The 16,798-nt window shown below is 59.3% G+C and overlaps 1 protein-coding gene across 2 annotated transcripts in view; it reads right to left on the reverse strand.

Moving 5' to 3' along the window:
- Positions 1-8,201: 8,201 nt before the first annotated feature.
- The window catches only part of ASS1 (argininosuccinate synthase 1), a 29,195-nt gene continuing 20,598 nt past the window's right edge, over positions 8,202-16,798 (reverse strand). For both annotated transcript variants that reach the window (XM_052815539.1, XM_052815538.1), the window contains 4 exons: positions 14,781-14,912; positions 10,571-10,727; positions 9,016-9,081; positions 8,202-8,496 (listed from right to left, as the gene is read on the reverse strand). In XM_052815539.1, the coding sequence (XP_052671499.1) occupies positions 8,442-8,496; positions 9,016-9,081; positions 10,571-10,727; positions 14,781-14,912 (410 nt within the window). In that variant the 3' untranslated portion in view covers positions 8,202-8,441. The remainder of the gene's footprint in view (positions 8,497-9,015; positions 9,082-10,570; positions 10,728-14,780; positions 14,913-16,798) is intronic.

Here is a 16,798-nt window from a genome sequence, read left to right on the forward strand (position 1 = left end):
TGGACCGCGCTCTGGCCGGGTTGCCCATGCTGCTCTGCCTGTGTGACATTTAAGCAGGCAGGTGACTGCAGGCAGGTGAGCGCGGGCAGGTGTGCTCTGCAGCACGGTACCTGCCGGGAGGGCTCTGGGCTGCCTGCCCGGCACAGCACCCGCCGGGAGCCTCCCGCTACCGCTGGCTGCCAGCTCTGGCACTGAACCTCCTTGCCTGCCTCAAATTAGCCCCAAACCAGGCTAGGATTAGACAGTTTTAAGCTAAAAGGTGTGACAGTTCCCCCATAAGACCAGGCTGCCTTGACTACACGCAGCTCTGGTCGCTCCCCGGGATGCCGGGGGTGGCAGCAGGAAAAGCTGCTGGAGTTTTTCTGTAGAAAAAGAAATGCAGCTACTCCACGCACTTGTCTGTCTGCTGGTGGGGAAGGCTGGGCATGCTGGGGGGCCCTCTTCAGCAGAGGGCTGGGCAGAGGGATGCTCTCGCTCCTGGGTTGCAAAGGGGGAGATTAACCACCTGCTGATCTCTTGTCCCCCATCTCAAAGGGCCCAAAGGATCCCTGGGGAGGGATTTTTGGATGCTTCTCCATTAGGCAAAGGTCCAAGCCCCTCTGCCTCCTTCCCAGCACAGAGCATCTCTCCCTTTCACCCTATCTGCCTTCCAATGCATGTCAGGGTCTCCATCCCCTCCAGTGAAACCCATCGGCATCCTTCCAAGCTGCAAGGGAGTTCTCTCCCATCAGCACGGGGCAGCCAGCTCTTCTCAGCCCTCAGATACAGAGCCATCACCCCAGGATCACAGGTACCCAGCAAAAAGTCACTGGCCCAGTGGGGTCCCAGCACCTTCCTCCTCTGCTCCTGAGCTCCTATCCCACTGGCAGCGTGCCTGCCTGCTTTCCTGCCCGGGCAGGAGTTAGCAGGTAGGACAGATTGCTCCAGGCAGCTCTGCTGGGTCCAGCTGCTTGTCCATCCCGCTGCAAAGCGGGGTCCTGAGCTGAGCCCTGCTCCTGGCTCTGCGACCATCCTCTCCGGCCAATCCGGACCTACCCAAGGCCAAGGGAATAAAAACATCCCCATCCCACATCTCCACCCCACCAAACCCTGGGGAGCAGCTGAGACCCCAGGGACTATCCTGGTGGATGCTGAGGGTCCCCATTATCCTCTGCTCAGCAGGGAGCCCCAGCCCCCCGGCAGCGTTAGACCCTCCTCGGCAGGAAAGCGCTATGCGACGTGCGCAGGTCCTCGGCACAATTAGCCAACAAGTGGCTGTTTTGTGAGGGATTGTTGCTGATGTGTTTTAAGTGGCTTTCTGAGTGGAAAATGTTAGGCACTGGAGAGGCCGGCAGACAAAGAAGGGGATGCATTAGGTTTTATTGGTCTGCTTTGCACACATCTGACATCACTCCATGGAGCAAGTTCTACCCGGCTTTGGGGAAAATGAAAAATAATGCAAGAAAAAGAGGCCGAGGGTACAGGGACGGGGGGGGCATGAACGATTCAAGGAGGCAAGTGGGGGCTTAATAGCAGGAGACACTGGAGCAAACTGTGTCAACCAGATGGGACCCGGGTGCTGCGGGAGGAGAGGTGAATTAGCCAACCCGCGCTTTGTTCCAGCAGAAAGCGCGGCCCTCTCCCCCCAGGAGCTGCCTACATGTGATATAATACAGCCCCTTTCAGCCGCTAAGCTGGCCAAGGACAAAAGTCACTGATAAATAGCAAGAGGGCGAGGCTGAAAGCAAAAGGCAGAGTTGCCAAGAGCCCCCACTTTCTCCTTGGGCTGCCCACGCTGCTGCACATCTGCCCTGGCCACTGGTGTGGGGACCCGTGGGCACGGCGGTGGCAGGGCTGGGGGTGATGCCGTGGGACAGGGCTGGGGGCAGGAGGGGTTTTGAAGGCATGATGCCTTCAGCGGGGGCGATCGCGTCCTGCGTGGCGTTTGAGGGTTGTCCATGTTTTCTCTGCCTTGATTCCCTTAGCCAAGCCATAAGAGCAAGAGCCCCCGTGCCTTGGGCATCATCCCCCAGCGCGCACAGGGAAGGGCTGGAGGCTGCTGTCCTGGCCATGTCTCCCGGCAGCCCACCGCTTGGGCTTATTAAGCCAATGTGCATCCTTTACCTTCACTTCCAGGCTCCTGTAAAAACACCCTCAGCATCAAATAAAACAGTTCAAAAATCCCTCACCCAGTCCCGAACACTGGGGAGCCAGAAGCAGACCCCCACCAAGCACTCTCCCTCCAGCTGCCTGCTCACGGCTGTCGGCATCCCTCGGTTCCTCTGCCGTTCATCCAGAGCCCGGGGAGCACCCTGCTCTGCCCCCACCCACTGCCACCCCCTCTACCCACCTGCTGGGTGCGGGGGCTCGAGGGTTGAAGCCACCCCAGCTCCTCGCATTTTGGATCCAAAGGTATCCTGGCCATCGTGCCCCGGCGCAGAGCTTGAGACCCACAAACTGGAAGGAGGACACCCCAAACATCCCTGGTCTGAGCTGGCACCCTTGGTTTGGGGTGTCCCTCCCCTCCCAGCCCCTGGCAGGGACCCAGCCCGGCCAAGCGCTAAACCAGCCGTGGGGCTGTGCAAACAGGCGGGACCCCCCGTCTTCTCCACCCCCCCCGCCCCCAGAGGGGTCTTCCTTGTTCTTGCAGAAATATTGATTCAGATAAACCAGGGAGACACATTAGGTGCCCCGGGGGGGTCAGGAGATCAGCGGCTCAGCTGGCCACCCGCCGCCCCGTGGCCATGGGGTCCAGCTACGTAGGACTGGGATGGGCAAGGGGAGCACCGAGGGCCTTGGGAAGCCCCTTATGCCACCGAGGGGGCTGGGGCCAAAGTGCTTTTGCCAAGGGGAGGTAAAACAAATCGATGAGGGGCCGCCGTGACACGCTGACCCTGGCGCTGAGCCGTGGTTTTAACGTGTGACAGTAAATCTGGGTGGGGGGCTCAGAGGCAGATGGCTGGAGGGGGGAGGCGAGACGGGGCACTTGATGGTGGGACGAGGGAAGGGCGAGAGCTCCCAAACTGAGCGGAGACCGGCAGAGCCCCTGGGAAAGGGAGAGGAGGTGGGAAAGGGCAGCTCAGATGCTGACATGGGGATGGGTGATGCCTCTGCCACGACCGGGATACCGCTCGTAGCCGAGCATCACTCCCAAGTGGTCCCTCCTGCTGCTGCCCATGGTCCGGCCAGGAGGGCTGCGGGGTGCTGGAGCAGAGACACCCCGAGGCTTTCTCCAAACACATTTCCATCCACCCGACGGGAAGCATCCCCTCCGAACGGAGGTCTCAGTTTCCAGCCCTCGGCTCCTCGCTCCCACCTCCCATCTCTCACCCCCTGCTGAAGCCAGAGGAGAGGGCACGAAGGCACCAACGGCCGTGGATCTGGTTACCTGCGGCCAACAAAACCTACCTGTCCCTTCCCGGCTGCTCCCCCTGCCCCCTCTCTGGGGGGGACAAACCAGAAGGACCCCCCTGGCCCTCCCCGAGCATCGCCAGGTCGCTGCCTGCCACGATCGAGTGACCAGATGGACGGCGGGCTTGCACCGCAGCCTCCTCTGTGGGTCCCTTGTCCCCCCTCCCCGAGCCGGCTGAGCTTTGACGCTCTGTCCCCCCGGGGCAGCCTTTTGTCAGGGGCGTGCAGAAGGGCCCCTGTGTCCCTCTGATCCCCGCCGGCCCCACGGCAGCGAGTCCCCGGCCGGAGCATAAAGCTGGCTTTCAGGGACCCGGCATTGGGAAACTCCCGGGGAAGAAGCAAGGGAGCTTCTTGTTAAACGGGGAGACAAAGCCACCTTGTTAAGGGGTTTACAAAGGCGACCATCTCCCCCTTGCCTGGGAAGCTCGCGACCGGCGACTCCCAACCTCACCGGGGGGATGGCTTTTCCTCGGAAAGATAGAAACACTTAATAGCCATGCTGTGCTTGCAGCCCTGTGACCCGTGTGCGGGGCCCAGGGCGCCTTCCCCACTCCCATGAACCGCTCAGAGCCACGTCTCCGAAGGAAAACGGGAACCAAACGCTCGTCGTGGGGGATCCCGTGATTTTCCCGCGAGTACACCGTCGCTACCGGTGTCCCTGCTGAGGGGACGCCACCCTCGGTACCCTGGCCCGGGGACCACCGCCTGCACAATATTATGTGATATTGGGTAGCACAAGAGGATTTTCTGTCCCTCCTTTGGGAGACGTGGGCCAGGATCCCCTCCCACACACCCCATGGAGGGGGAGATGGAGCCCCAGGAGGGGATGTGATGGGGACACAGTCCCACAGGGTACAGCCACACAAGACCTCCCTGCTTCCCTCCTGCAACACATCGTCCCTTTTGCTCGCATGGACCCGGTGATCCCTTTCTCCACCCAATAAAATAAAGTTTAAGCAAAAACCCAGCAGCCCCAGAGATGCTCTGTCCCCCTGGGAATTTTCTTTTAACACCCATCTATTCTTACCATCTTTTGCAGAAAAAAATCCCCGCCCCGAACAAGGTCAGCGGGATCTTTGGCATGACCTTCATGGGATCTGACAGCAGCTTGGCCTCTGATGGGCACCCCCAAGCCCCTGGGCCCCCCATTTTGCAGACCACGTCTGGGGACTCCACACACCGGGGCCACATCTGAGCCCCCAGGATGCATTGCCCAAACCTACGCATTGTTCCGAGTTGTTCTTGGCAACGGTTGCGCTAAAATCCACATGCATATTAAACCTTAAACCCAGTAATTACCTCTACCTCCAGAGGAACGGGAAAATTGATTTTGCCATAGTGATGCAGCAGGCTGCAGTAGCCAGCATTGGCTGGTCAGCTTATAAAACCCGGCCCCCCTGGGCACGTACAAAGCCCGCCTGGGTGCGACAGCCGGCTCAGCAGGGGAAGGGGAGACCTGCCTCTGCTAGCAAGCCCTAGGGACGGGCAAAACGGGCCAAGCCCCATGTGGTGAGCCCCGCCGAGCAGTGAGCGCGTTGCCAAAAAAGCCAAATGAACAGCCAGGAGCTTTTGCCCCTGCTTTTCCCTTTGGCATGTGCTTGCCTCCCATCTACGCTTGCAGGTGGCACTTTGGGGTGTCCACATCCCTCCTGGCATCATCCCCACATCCTCCTCCTCCTCCTCTCCCTGGGGAAAAGCCATCCCTGGGTGAGCGAGGATGGAGGATACGTCACCTTCTCCGCTTTGAGCCAGCAAATGTGGGCTGCTGCGGCAGCCTGTGCTGCGTGGTGCCACCCTGGTTGCCGGTCCTTTGCCGGGAAGCCCCAGCCACGGCTCTGTACCCCGTGGGGCTGGGCTGGAGGCAACTTTCCCTCACCGGGACCAGCACTAAATTGGACTGCTGCAGCTTTAAAGAAGTGTGTCTGCTCCTTGGCTGGCTGCAGGGCTGGTGGCAGCCGGGAGAGCCGGAGGACACCTGCGGAGATCCTGTACAGCTGGGGAAGATTAGCCTTTTCCACTAGACAAGACCCATTACCATGTTCCAATATACCATCACTTCCGCTAGGAGAGCCTGCAGATGAGATATCGATTGCAATGACCCCGGACAAGCCCTTCCCTGGAGCCTGGCAGGGCGGCAGAGCAGCCCCACGGCACGGCCCTCGGTGCAAAGAGGGGATGCGGCTTCCCAAGGGCATCCCCAGGGACCCCCAGCCCCAGGGTGGCAAGGGGCTGCCTTGGAGCAGGCTGGAGCTCAAGTGATGGGCGATGCTGCGGGGGGATGCGCAGAAGAGTTTCGAAGCCCAGCAGTGACCCAGGTCCCTTCCCGGGGTCCCTCCACGCTCTTCCCAGCTCTGGCCTGGGGATGGGGAGCCCCCAGCCCACACTCTCCGCCCTTACAGCCAGGTGGGTGTTGCAGAAACAAGCCTGCCACCTTAAAAGCCCAAAAAGTTATTCCCAAAAAGCCTCTGCCGGGGAGTTACCAGGTGGCTCAGGAACTGCTCAGACCATGCCGCTCGCCCACTGCTCTTCCCTCCTGCTGCGATGGGAGGCTGGCAGCCCCAGACCCTGAAATACCTCCCTGAGATGCACCAGGAGTGGAAGGATGCTGGGAAAGTGTAATGGGGGCAATGAGAAACCACCAAATCATGGGAACTGGAAGGACTGATGGTAATTACAGTAGTAAAGTAATTAAATGTGGTGTTTGACTCACAGCATCCTATCGCTGCAGCCGCCAATAGCTGCACCAAGGGGAAAGGGCAGGCACTTGCTAGGTCTCCACTGTTCTGCGGTCCCACGATTTTCAAGATTTTTTTTTCCCTCCTGCAAGACTCACACTGGGTTTGACTTGGCTTTTTGAATACACCGAGCTCTGCTTTACCAGCACAATGCGCTTTCAGCCCAGTTGGAAGCAGCAGCTGGAAGCCAACACGTGCTGCTCCTCCAAGGCTCACCACAGCCACGTCCACCACCACCTCCAAGAGCAACCCTGCGCTGCCTGAGGAGCTGGAGCTGCCGTGGTACGCAGCATCCTCTAACCGCAGCCGAAAACCTCGTTGTGCATCCCAGCGGGTGCAGCGAGGCACGGGCAACCGCGGCACCCTCGGGTCCAGGCTCCGAAGTGCTGCAGCGTGAGTGCTGGAGGAGATTCGAGGCCCTGGATTTAAATAGCTTTTTCCAGCTGATGATTTAAGCACCCTGGGGAGAGGTGGCCCAGCTGGTCCGATGAGCCCTCCCGGAGCACGTCCAGCATTTCTCAAGCATTGGGGCACAGGAAGCTTCTGCTGTGACACTTGGTTTTGGTTTTTTTTCCCCCCGAAAAGTCATCAACTCCTCGTTGCACCAAGTTCTTTCAAACTCCACTTTGCCGGTGGAGACTTCAGTCATGGTCAAGCCATGTAGCTGCCAAGGACGGGCAGGGGAGGTAACACAGCTTACAGGGCTGCCTGTTGTCCCATGGGCCAGCTCAGCACCCTTCCCCAGCGTGCAGGAGAGCAGCGGCTCTGTTCCCATCTTGCTTTTTGGATGATCCCCCCAGGAGATGGCTCCTGATGAGGTTTCAAGCCCTTTCTCCCATCTGGGAGGGGGCTGCTGTGGGAGGAACGGGGCTGGCTCGATGCCGGGCACCCATGCTGGGGTGGGCTCAGCAGCACACCCCCGCTGACCACCACCACCGCTGCGGGACCCCCATATGAAGCTGCACTTTCAGCACGGACTTGCTGCTGAAAGCAATGGGATGTAGGGAACGCGGCGGTCCCGCACAGCATCCCCCTCCCCACACCCCACGGGGGTCGGACAGGCTCTACCAGCCCAGAAAACCATTTCTCTCCCCTCGCCTGACAGCCCTCCGCTGCTTTCTCCTCCCAAGATGGTCGCTGCCAGTAATAGCAGGGAAAGTCACATCCAAGCTGGGAAAATAACATGTTATTTTCCCAGCTGTGATGTCAGAACTTGTCATGCTTGCCGGCTCGGCAGCAGGGTGGGCAGGACATGCCTGGATGTCCCCAAACAGCCACCGGGCCAGGCTGTCCCCTCGAGGGCTGCAAAAATGTTCTCCTTGGTGGTGGCAGCTCTGCTTTTGCTCCCTAAATGGGTGGGAAAATGGCACGTCCAGGCTGCCAGGATGGGGCTGACCGGTGCCCCGTGGCTGTGCCGGGCACCGCAGGATGCAGCACGGCGAGTGCATCGCTCCCGGCCCCAGAGAGCATCTCTGCTCCTGGCCTGGGGACACCCACCATGGGGACACCCCAAGCAGGGTCCTTCCCCATCCTTGGCGGTGCGGAGCAGCAGCGGAACCCAGGTGTCTGCATAGGTTAGAAAGTGTTTTCTTTCCTTCCTCCTGCTTCCACTGTAGTTTCAGAGCAGGTCTCCCTCACCGAGCCATCCCTGCATCCCGGCCGAGCGCTGCAGCCTGAGCCCCCGGGGACGGAGGGACTCGCAACTCGCCCAGGCACCATGGCAGAGAAACCCGCTGCCCAGCCTGGAGCAAGCACTCCTCTCCTCCTCGCCTCCCACAACACCATCAGAGGATATTTCCCCTGTTTTTTCCTTTTCAACAAGCCCCAAGTCTGCTCTTAAAACGCACTAAAATGAAGACAAAAGAGAAAGGATCAAATCCTCTTAACCCATCCCCACCACCCAGCTCGCCCCTCTGGACCAGCGCTGTGCGGAGTGATGTCCTCCGCTCCCCACCTTCACAGCAAGGTACCGACAAACCCCCCCACGTCCTTCAGAGGCACTTAATCCATTACAAATTTCACAAAGCCCGGCTTGGGGAAGCGCTGGGCCAGAAGAGCAAACAAACAAGGCAGGAATAAAGCCCGGCTCTCAATGAGCAGACCCAGCGCGTGGCTGGGTTTTTATTTCTTTCCCCACTTCTCCTCTGGCCGACCACCTTTTTTTAATGATTGCATTTCACTTGCCGGCCGTAACAAAGCCATCACCTCCGCCGTGACTCTGGGGAGACGAGTTACAATTACAAATTACCACCACAATTAGTGCTAGTTCTTAGAGAAATTAGAAAGGGGAGCAGGAGGCTCGCGTGCGATTGATTGCTATTCATCCTGCTTTACGGTGACCTTGCTCTGGAGACGATGATATTCCTTCAGCCTGGAAACCGGATTAAAAAAAAAAAAATTAATTGTAAATTAACAGTAATAACACACATTTCCTTTCAATTAATTTAAGCAGAATGAGGGGGCGTGAAGAGCAGGCATTTGTTAAGGCCTGTACAGTTTAATTATTTTTTTTTTTTCCACGAGATAATGTAATTAATTTATCTTAGAGGGGTGGGGGGACATGGCGGATGAGGGAGAACAAAGCAGTTAACAGGCAATGGAAAAATTAAGAGCCCATTATGTAAATGCAGTGTGTTTTACAGCCCTGGGGTTGAGGGGGAGTATGGTGGGGTCTGAGAAATAAGTAAAATAACGAGACCGGCTGTGCTGGGGAAGGCTGTAATTAGGCAGGGCTGGTTCGGGGGGGGCTGGCTGCACCCCGGCAGCGGGTGGGGGCTCGAGGCGAGGCCTCGGTGCACCCCCAGAGCCCGAGCTGGGAAGGGGAAGAGCCCTGGGGGTGCTGGGGGCTTTCCCCCCTGCTCGGGGAGGGTCCCGCCTCGACCCCACAGACCTGAGCGAGTTGATGTTGATGAAGCCGGTGGCGTCGGCGGGCTCGTAGTCCCCTTGCACGTTCATGCTGCGGAGAGAAAGGCACCGTCACTGGGATGGGAGGTCCTGGAGGGGGACGGGGGGGGCTTGGGGCTGCCTTTTGGGATGGGAGAGGACACAGTGACCCCGGAGCCGGCTGCTCCCCCGGGCCGGTGCCCGCTGTTGCCCCCTCATCAGTTGCTGGTGGGTGCGGGGGGCTCAGGGCAGGGTCCCCGCCAGCCCCCGGGGAAGACCCCGACGGCCATCCCCAGGGCCTGCTGGAGACGCAGCCCCAAATTTTCCACCGTGGTCCCTCGCGTGCAGCATCACCCTTCCTCCCCGTGCTCTCGCATCAAGCAGGGATGCTCGCCCTGTCCCGGAGGTGTCCCCCAGGTTTGGCTGTCCCATGCCAGGCAGGGACATTGCCCCGGGGAGGGGACATTGCCCCAGGCAGGGCAGCGGTGGTGGAGGACACCCCCGGCACCGACGGGGTTTATGGCCACGGCGGCCGGTGCCTCGGCGCAACACCGAGAGCATCCCCCTCCTCAAAGGCGGCAGCCACCCACCGGATCCCGACTCCAATGGTTTCCTACATCCCCAAAACACACGGCTCATTTCCCAGAAACTGCAAACCTTCAAGGAGGAACGGGGGGGGGAAATAAAGAAGGAAAAAAAAAAAGAAAGAGTTTACAATGATTTTACCTCCCCTGACGGGCTACAGAAAAACCTCTGTGCTTTTATTTTTGCTCATTCGAGTGGTTCTGACCTGCTCTATAATTACGTTACTTTCTACCTACTGTGCAGAGGCATTTCCACACAGCTCTGCCTCTCACAGCTTTCTCTCGGGTTCCTGTGACGCCGTCACTCAAAGGCTTTCAAACCAGCGATGTAGAAATCAAAAAGAAAAGGAAAATGGTTGGAGACGCAGGGAGAATAAGTGCCCCTGCTTTTCTCTCCCTCTCTCTTTTTCCTCCGTCCCACCCCCCTCCATCCTCCTTTTTTTTCTTCCCTCTTTTTTTTTTTTTTTTTTTTTATACTTTATTCATTTAATCTCTCCAAGTGAGAGCGCGAAGCATAATGAAGGGTTGGGACGGATTATTAGGAGCTGTTGATTTTGAGGGGGAGGGAAGGGGGGAAAAAAAGCCAGAGAAGAGAAAGAGAGAAGATAATTTGACATTTACTCCGACTGATCTAAACTCATTCGGGTGTATTTATGGCTTATAAAGTGTTTAGAGAGATTGAAAGGGGTTGAGGGAGGGCTGGGGGGGAAGCGAGCGAGCGAGAGGGAAAACAACGTAAAGAAAAGGGAAAAGCCAGAGAGGAAAAAAATAATATTGACTTGAAAACACGGCTCGTGCTTTGGCCAGGCGCTTGGCTGGGAGGATGGCATCGCTGGTGTCACTGGGGATGGGATGGAGTGGGATGGGATGGGATGGGACAGAGTGGGATGCGACGGGATGGGATGGGATGCGACAAGATGGGATGAGATGATCGCTACCACCCCCCCTGCCCACCCTGGTCCCCCAAAGCCCACTCACCTGACCAGCTCCTCGTTGTACAGCGACCGCGGGGACTCCCTGCCCAGGACGTAGACCTGGCCCTTGAAGACGGAGAGGCGCACGGTGCCCACCACCGCCTCCTGCGAGCGCCCGATGCACTGCCGGAGGAATTCGCACTCGGGGCTGTGCCAGAAGCCTGCGGGCAGAAAGGAGGGTCAGCGGGGGCACGGGGGAGGTCGGGGTGCCCCAGGGTGCCCGTGCAGGGTGGTCCCCCAGGCTAAGTCCTGCAAAGCAGACCCTGGGTAATTTTCAAGGGAAGGGATGCGGTCATGGGATGGGGAGAGGGAAATGAGGTGCTGGGACACCCAGGTTCAGCCCTGAGGGATGGAGACCTCACGTGTGTCCCTTCCCCTTGGTGGCCCTCGGGTTCCCACCCAGGAGAGGAGGCTGGAACCGGCTGGTGGAGAAGAGGCAGTGGGGCCATTCTCCTTCCAGCTCCGCCGGGTGGGGGTGATCATGGAAATTAAAAGCTTCGTTAAGGAAGTATTGAACTTATTGAACCACTCAAAACCCACCATCTTGGGAGGGTCAGGTGGAGACAGACAGATGGACACAGAATTGGGGGGGGGGTGGGATCAGCTCACAGTCCCCTGCGAAGAGGATGAGCTGTTCTCCCCTGGGATGGGCAGGGCAGGATTGGCCCCGAAGGACCAACCTTGGGGGGACACAGCCCCCACAGTAACACTTTGCCCCTGGACAGCCCTGGGATAGGAAAACCCCCCAGCAATGGAGGTCCCAGTGGGATGCGGAGCAGAGCGCTCCCCCCAGGTAACACCGGCAGGGCTGACCCCGGGGCTGTATCGGGCTGCACATCGGGGCACAGATGTCTCGGCAGCCCCGGGTGGGCTCACCTCCCCGGCCCTTCCTAGGGCAGCGGGGGTCCGCTTTCCCCCACTGCCGCTCGCCGTTTGACTTGTCCCCCCCAGCTCCCTGGAGCGAGGGGCTGGCAGGATGCGGGGAACCGGTGCTGGCACCCACGGAAAGCTCCATCTAACCACAACCACGGCAAGTGCCTCTCCCTCCTGCCCCAGCTCTGGCCAGCGCGGCAGCCCCCCCAGCGCCCCAAGCCCCCGGCAGCCGGGCTGAAGCCCAGGCTGGGTGTTGGGGTGATATGCGGTCACACCACGGCTCCCCAAAACGCATCCCGTGGGAGCAGCCGTCGGCATTGCCGTCCACTGAGGCCACTGCGGGCGCACAGAGGGGCTGTGGCCCTGCCTGCCGCCCCTGTGCCCCCTCCTGTCCCTAAGCAGGGTAATTAGCTGGAGAGCCTTCGGAGACCTGGAATAAAGCCTGGGAGATGGAAAAGGAGATAGAGGCAGTGAGAGAAAGAGCCCATTCACCACCCTCCGGTCATCCCCAGGTTTTATCTCTCCCATCGCCCTCCCGCTCGGCTCACACACCGGTACCCTCTCACCTTTCCCTCCCCAGCTGGGCTCTGGGGCCGAAGCCATTAAAGAAACAAACAATTTCTTTTGTTGTTTGGCTTCGCCGTCCCAAGCGGGGCCGTATCCTGCAGCCTCGTCCCCAGGATCTACGTAGCCCTGCTCTGAGGCACGGTGTCAAAGCCCTGTGACCCCTCACCACCAAAACCACCTCCCTGACCCAGACCCCCACCTCAGCCGCCCCACCATGGCATGGCTGGGGGGTTCGGGGACCTGTTCCCCGCAATCAGCACTGCCCTGCAGGCAGGGACCCTGGCTCCAGGCAAATACACCCCTCTCTTTGGTAACCACCCTCCAGGTACGACTCCTGAAACATCAGGATTGACGTAGGGCTGTTGCATCCCCGTAAAAATAAACCCAAGACACATTAAAATAATAACCAGCTACTTAAACCCTGACTCTGGCAGGTCCAGGTGCAAGGAAACATTCCCCCCTGGCCTTGCCCCCCACCGGAGACCCATTCCCCACTGGAAGTGAGCCCCCTTAATGACCTTCCCGCCTTGTAACCGTCATGCTGCCCTAATCACGACGCGGGCAGGGGGACAATGGCATTTCCACACCTGGCCGTACCTGCCGGGACGGGAACTGGCTTCAAAGCCACCCCTCCACAATGGGATCAATGGGGACGGGGAGAAGGTAAACACTAATTCTTCTAAAATCAGGTACTAGTTGTAATAATGAGGTGTTAAAGAAAGATGAGCTTGAAAGCCTGGCCTCCGGCATGGGGACCCACGGGTGCTGTTTGCACCCCCTTGGGGTTGTTCCTTGGATTTGGGCTCGGCTGCCAGGGAAGTCTAGGACCATGCTGAAAATCCCTGGGGATTCAGCATCTGGACCCAGGGAAATAGCAGCCTTCGCCTGGCAGAGGTAGGGAGGGAGAAGCGATTCCCCAAGTGGCTCTTTAATCTGGTGGCTTCACAAAACGCGAGTGGTTAGAAATAAACAAACAGGTTTACGCTTAAACTGAAAAAAAAAAGTCAAAATAAAGGCAGCCCAGGACAAAGTCTAATAAAAATAGCCAGAGGCAGGAGCGGCATCAAAGAGTGAATTAAGGCAGGGGCTGTGATTCAAGGGAAAGGTAACTGAGACTTCTGCAACCCTAGAAGCCCTCGCCCTGCCAGGGCCCTAAAATATGGTTTAAGCAGCAAAGGGGCTTGGGTATTAAATGCCAGTTGCTGAGGAAGATGCAGGAGGGATTGTCCTTGGAGGGGAAGGTGCTGAGGACGAGCAAAGGCATCAGAAACTGCAGGGGAGAAGACAGCCTGACCCAGTCCTGCTGGATCTGCTGCTGCCCAAAGCCTGAGCTCCCAGAGTCAGGTTATTTCCAGGGGATCTTCCCATGGAAGATCTCACGGGAATCATCCCAGCCCTTGTGGTTAGAGATAAATGCCTGAAAAGTGATGGGAGGAGGAACCGGGAGGCTGAGAAGTCAGGACATGTGAAAGATAAAAGTGTTTGGCCAAGGGGCAGGAACTCTCCCCAGTGTGGGGTCTCCAGGGACGTCAGCTCGGAACCGGGCAGGGGACAGAGGAAGAGCCGGGGCACGGGGACACACCGCTGTGCTTGGGGCCGTGCAGCAGGCACCCAGGTGTGGGCACTGGGGTTTTGAGCCCACCTATGGCATTTTGGGCTAACCCCGCTTCCTTCAACATAGCACCAGCGACCGACTCGGGCTTGATCCAAGGAGCAGACCCTGGAGCGGTGCTGATGGCCCTTCCCGGGGGTGCCATTCCTGGCCCCCCCCAGGGGCAGAAGCCTCATGGCCGGTGGCGGGCTGTTCCCTGCAGCGCTCACCCCAGCAGCGTGGGGTGACTGAGCTGAGACCCCTCAAACTCAGCTCACACGGGCAGCTGAGCAGACCCGAGCTGGAGCCACCGGGTGCACCGCAGGAGGAAGGACAAAGGGCTTCATTTCTGTCCCTCACTGCGGGTACGAGCCAGCATCCCCTTGTCCCTTATGGCTCCCAGCCCAATCCGGGCAGTGCTGTTCTCGCTCAGGCCCGGCTGTGCTGGAAGCAGCTGGAAGCCCCTCCTGCAGCCCCCAGCAAAGCCACAACTCGCAGTGCCCCTGTGTGGGCTGCACACCGCATAGCACAGCCAGGACCCTCCTGTCCCCTCCTGCAGCCCCCCTGGACCCCAGCGGCCAGGGCCACACTGCCCCGAGAGCCCCCCCATGCCAGGCACCCCTGTGCTTCCCCCCTGCCAGGGTACGGGGAGAGGTCTCCGGCTTCAAATCCCACCGCGGGGACATGCCGGGAGCTTGGGTGCTCGTGTGCCCCATATCCCGGTGTGCTCCCATCCCGGTGGGACGAGGGCAGGCAGGGACATGGAGGGAGTCGGAGGGGAGAGCTAGGGAAAGGCTATGGGGGGACGATGACAAAGGGACAGTGAATTACAGCCTGTGAGACAGCCAGATGTGTTGGATGGGATGAAGCGGTGGCACGGGGCTGGGAGAGATGCCGGGAGCATTCCCCACCGGCAAACCCTCGTGGAAGGCGGCATCGCCTCCTGAAGGCGTGGAGCCCCTTCGGCAGAAAAGCAGGCAGAGCGTGGGGCTGAGCTCAGCCCTCGGCACGAGCAAACCCGTCTTTTCCCCCCGTGAGTGGCCTCAAAATCCACACCTGAAGTTTACAGCCCTGAGCGCATGTACCAGCGGGACCTGCAGCCTCCGGTAGCAACAAGGGAGGAGGAGGAGGAAGGCTGGGAGGATGCTGTGGCAGCAGGGCCGGGCTGAAGGACCGTACGTACCGTTGTACACCAGCTCGGAGAATTTCAAGGCAAGCCCCTGCTTGATTTTCCGTACTTCCCGGTCCATGGTGAAGGCCTCGATATCTAAATGCGCATGGTATAGGATCGTTCCCGCTGGGGTCTCATAGATACCTAGCCATTTTTCCAGGCAGGGGGAAAAGCAGGAAAAGAGAGAGAAACGAATGAGACCAAAACTGTCAGCAAATGACAAAAAATAATGACTTGGCTGACAGAAGGAGCTGTGGTCGAGTGCATTCAGTCTCAGCTCGCTGTAAAATGCATCTGTCATTATATTCATGCTGGGGCTGAGACAGTCCACTCCGCACCTTGCGGAGAAAATTTCTAGATTCCCCTCTTTGAAGAGGCACTCTGACGAGGCTAAATGACAGGGTTTGGGAACCGATCCCCCCACCGATCCATGCCCAACGGTCTGCGGCTGAAAACCTGTAATTAAAGGAACGACGCGGGGCACAGGCACGGGGAGCGGAGGGCCTGAAATACCCTCCTCTCCCCTCGGCTGGCGAGAAAGAGCCCCGCGCATCCGCTGTGAAGCAATGAGGCTACCTGGGGGCTGGGAGGGCAACCTCATTTGGGGCTGGCAGGGCCCCCCCCCAGTCCCTTCCCGCCTGCCCCCCCATCGCATGAGGCCTGGGGATGGAGGGATGCTTAATTATTTCGGCGATGGGGGCTAACGCCGCGGGCGAGCTGCTCCCTTTGTTCCAGCCGCTCTGGGCTTATTTGCCGCATAACGTGTTTACTTGGTGTTTAAATACGAGGGCGGCCATGCGGTGTTCTGCTCCGGGTCGGATGCGGGTGGAAAGCCGGTGGGGGAAATGCTGAGCCAGTCCGGCAGCAAACACATGGCGGGCACGGCTGTAACCTGCCTGTGGCCAGGGCTGCTCCGCCAGCACGTCCCTGTCCCCTGCCCGCCCACGGGGACGATGCCTTCCCAATGCCAGGCATCTGTGCGATGGCACGGCCGTGGGAATGGCAAAGGGCACCTGCACGTTGGGTTTTGCTGGCACACAAAGAAACCCCATAGGAAACCGTCCCTGCCGAAGGGGACGTGTCCCCAACCAGCCCCAGCGCTGAGAGGGGGTGAGGGGAACCCACAGGGCTGTCAGGGGGGCTCAAACCCGCACCGGGCTCTGCCCGCTCCGTGCCCTGGAGAGTGGCACAGGCTGAAGCAGGGTCCCATCCCGGGGTTGCCACAGGTCCCACAGACACGGCAGGAGCCCTATCTACCACGGCAGCCCAAGCCACTTCCATCAAACCTCAACCCTACCAGGGTCCATGATCTCAGCATCCTACGGGCACGGGATGGGTCTCCATCCCAAAGGAGAGCCGCCCCGTCCTCTCAGGCCACTCCAACGATGTTGCAGCCCGGTCCCCGGGGGCAGGTCACTGGGTGCTCACTGAGCACCCATCCCCACGGGGCTGTGGGAGGAGACAGCCACGTTAGCACCAAAAACCAGCCGTCCCCACGGGCACGGCGGTGGCACAGGAGCACAGAGCGCTGCTGTATGCCCCCTCCAGCCCCTGACCGCGAAGCTGAGCCTGCGACTAAAACAATTAATATTCCCTCTGCTTCCCCTTAGGAGGTGTTAAAGCCAATCTGGGCTGACGGAAGGTTTGGATTTGTGTCTTGACCCCCACCTCCCGCCCATCTGCCTGCACCCCTGCCCATCCCATTCGACCTGATGCTAGAGGACCAGGGACCAGAGCGTGACAGCCGGGGTGGAGGGGAGGGGGGCTGACAGCCGTGCTCCCAGCCGAGGAGACAAGAGACACCTTCAAAGTGACACTCGCAGCGTCTCCAAGTGTCTATTTTCATCTCCCCGTGTTTACAGGAAAAAGACAGAGGTGTCAGCACCGCAGCCTGGCGAAGCTTCAATCACCCCGTAATTACTGCTGGGGAAGGGGGGGACTGGAGCGGGGGGGGGGGGGGCATGGAGGGGGGCAGCCAAGGAGACAGCTGCCGCTGCTTAAAATTTTCTAATTTGTAACCTCGGCTGTCA

Source organism: Harpia harpyja, chromosome 19 (assembly GCF_026419915.1).
Source record: "Harpia harpyja isolate bHarHar1 chromosome 19, bHarHar1 primary haplotype, whole genome shotgun sequence".
Taxonomy (NCBI): domain Eukaryota; kingdom Metazoa; phylum Chordata; class Aves; order Accipitriformes; family Accipitridae; genus Harpia; species Harpia harpyja.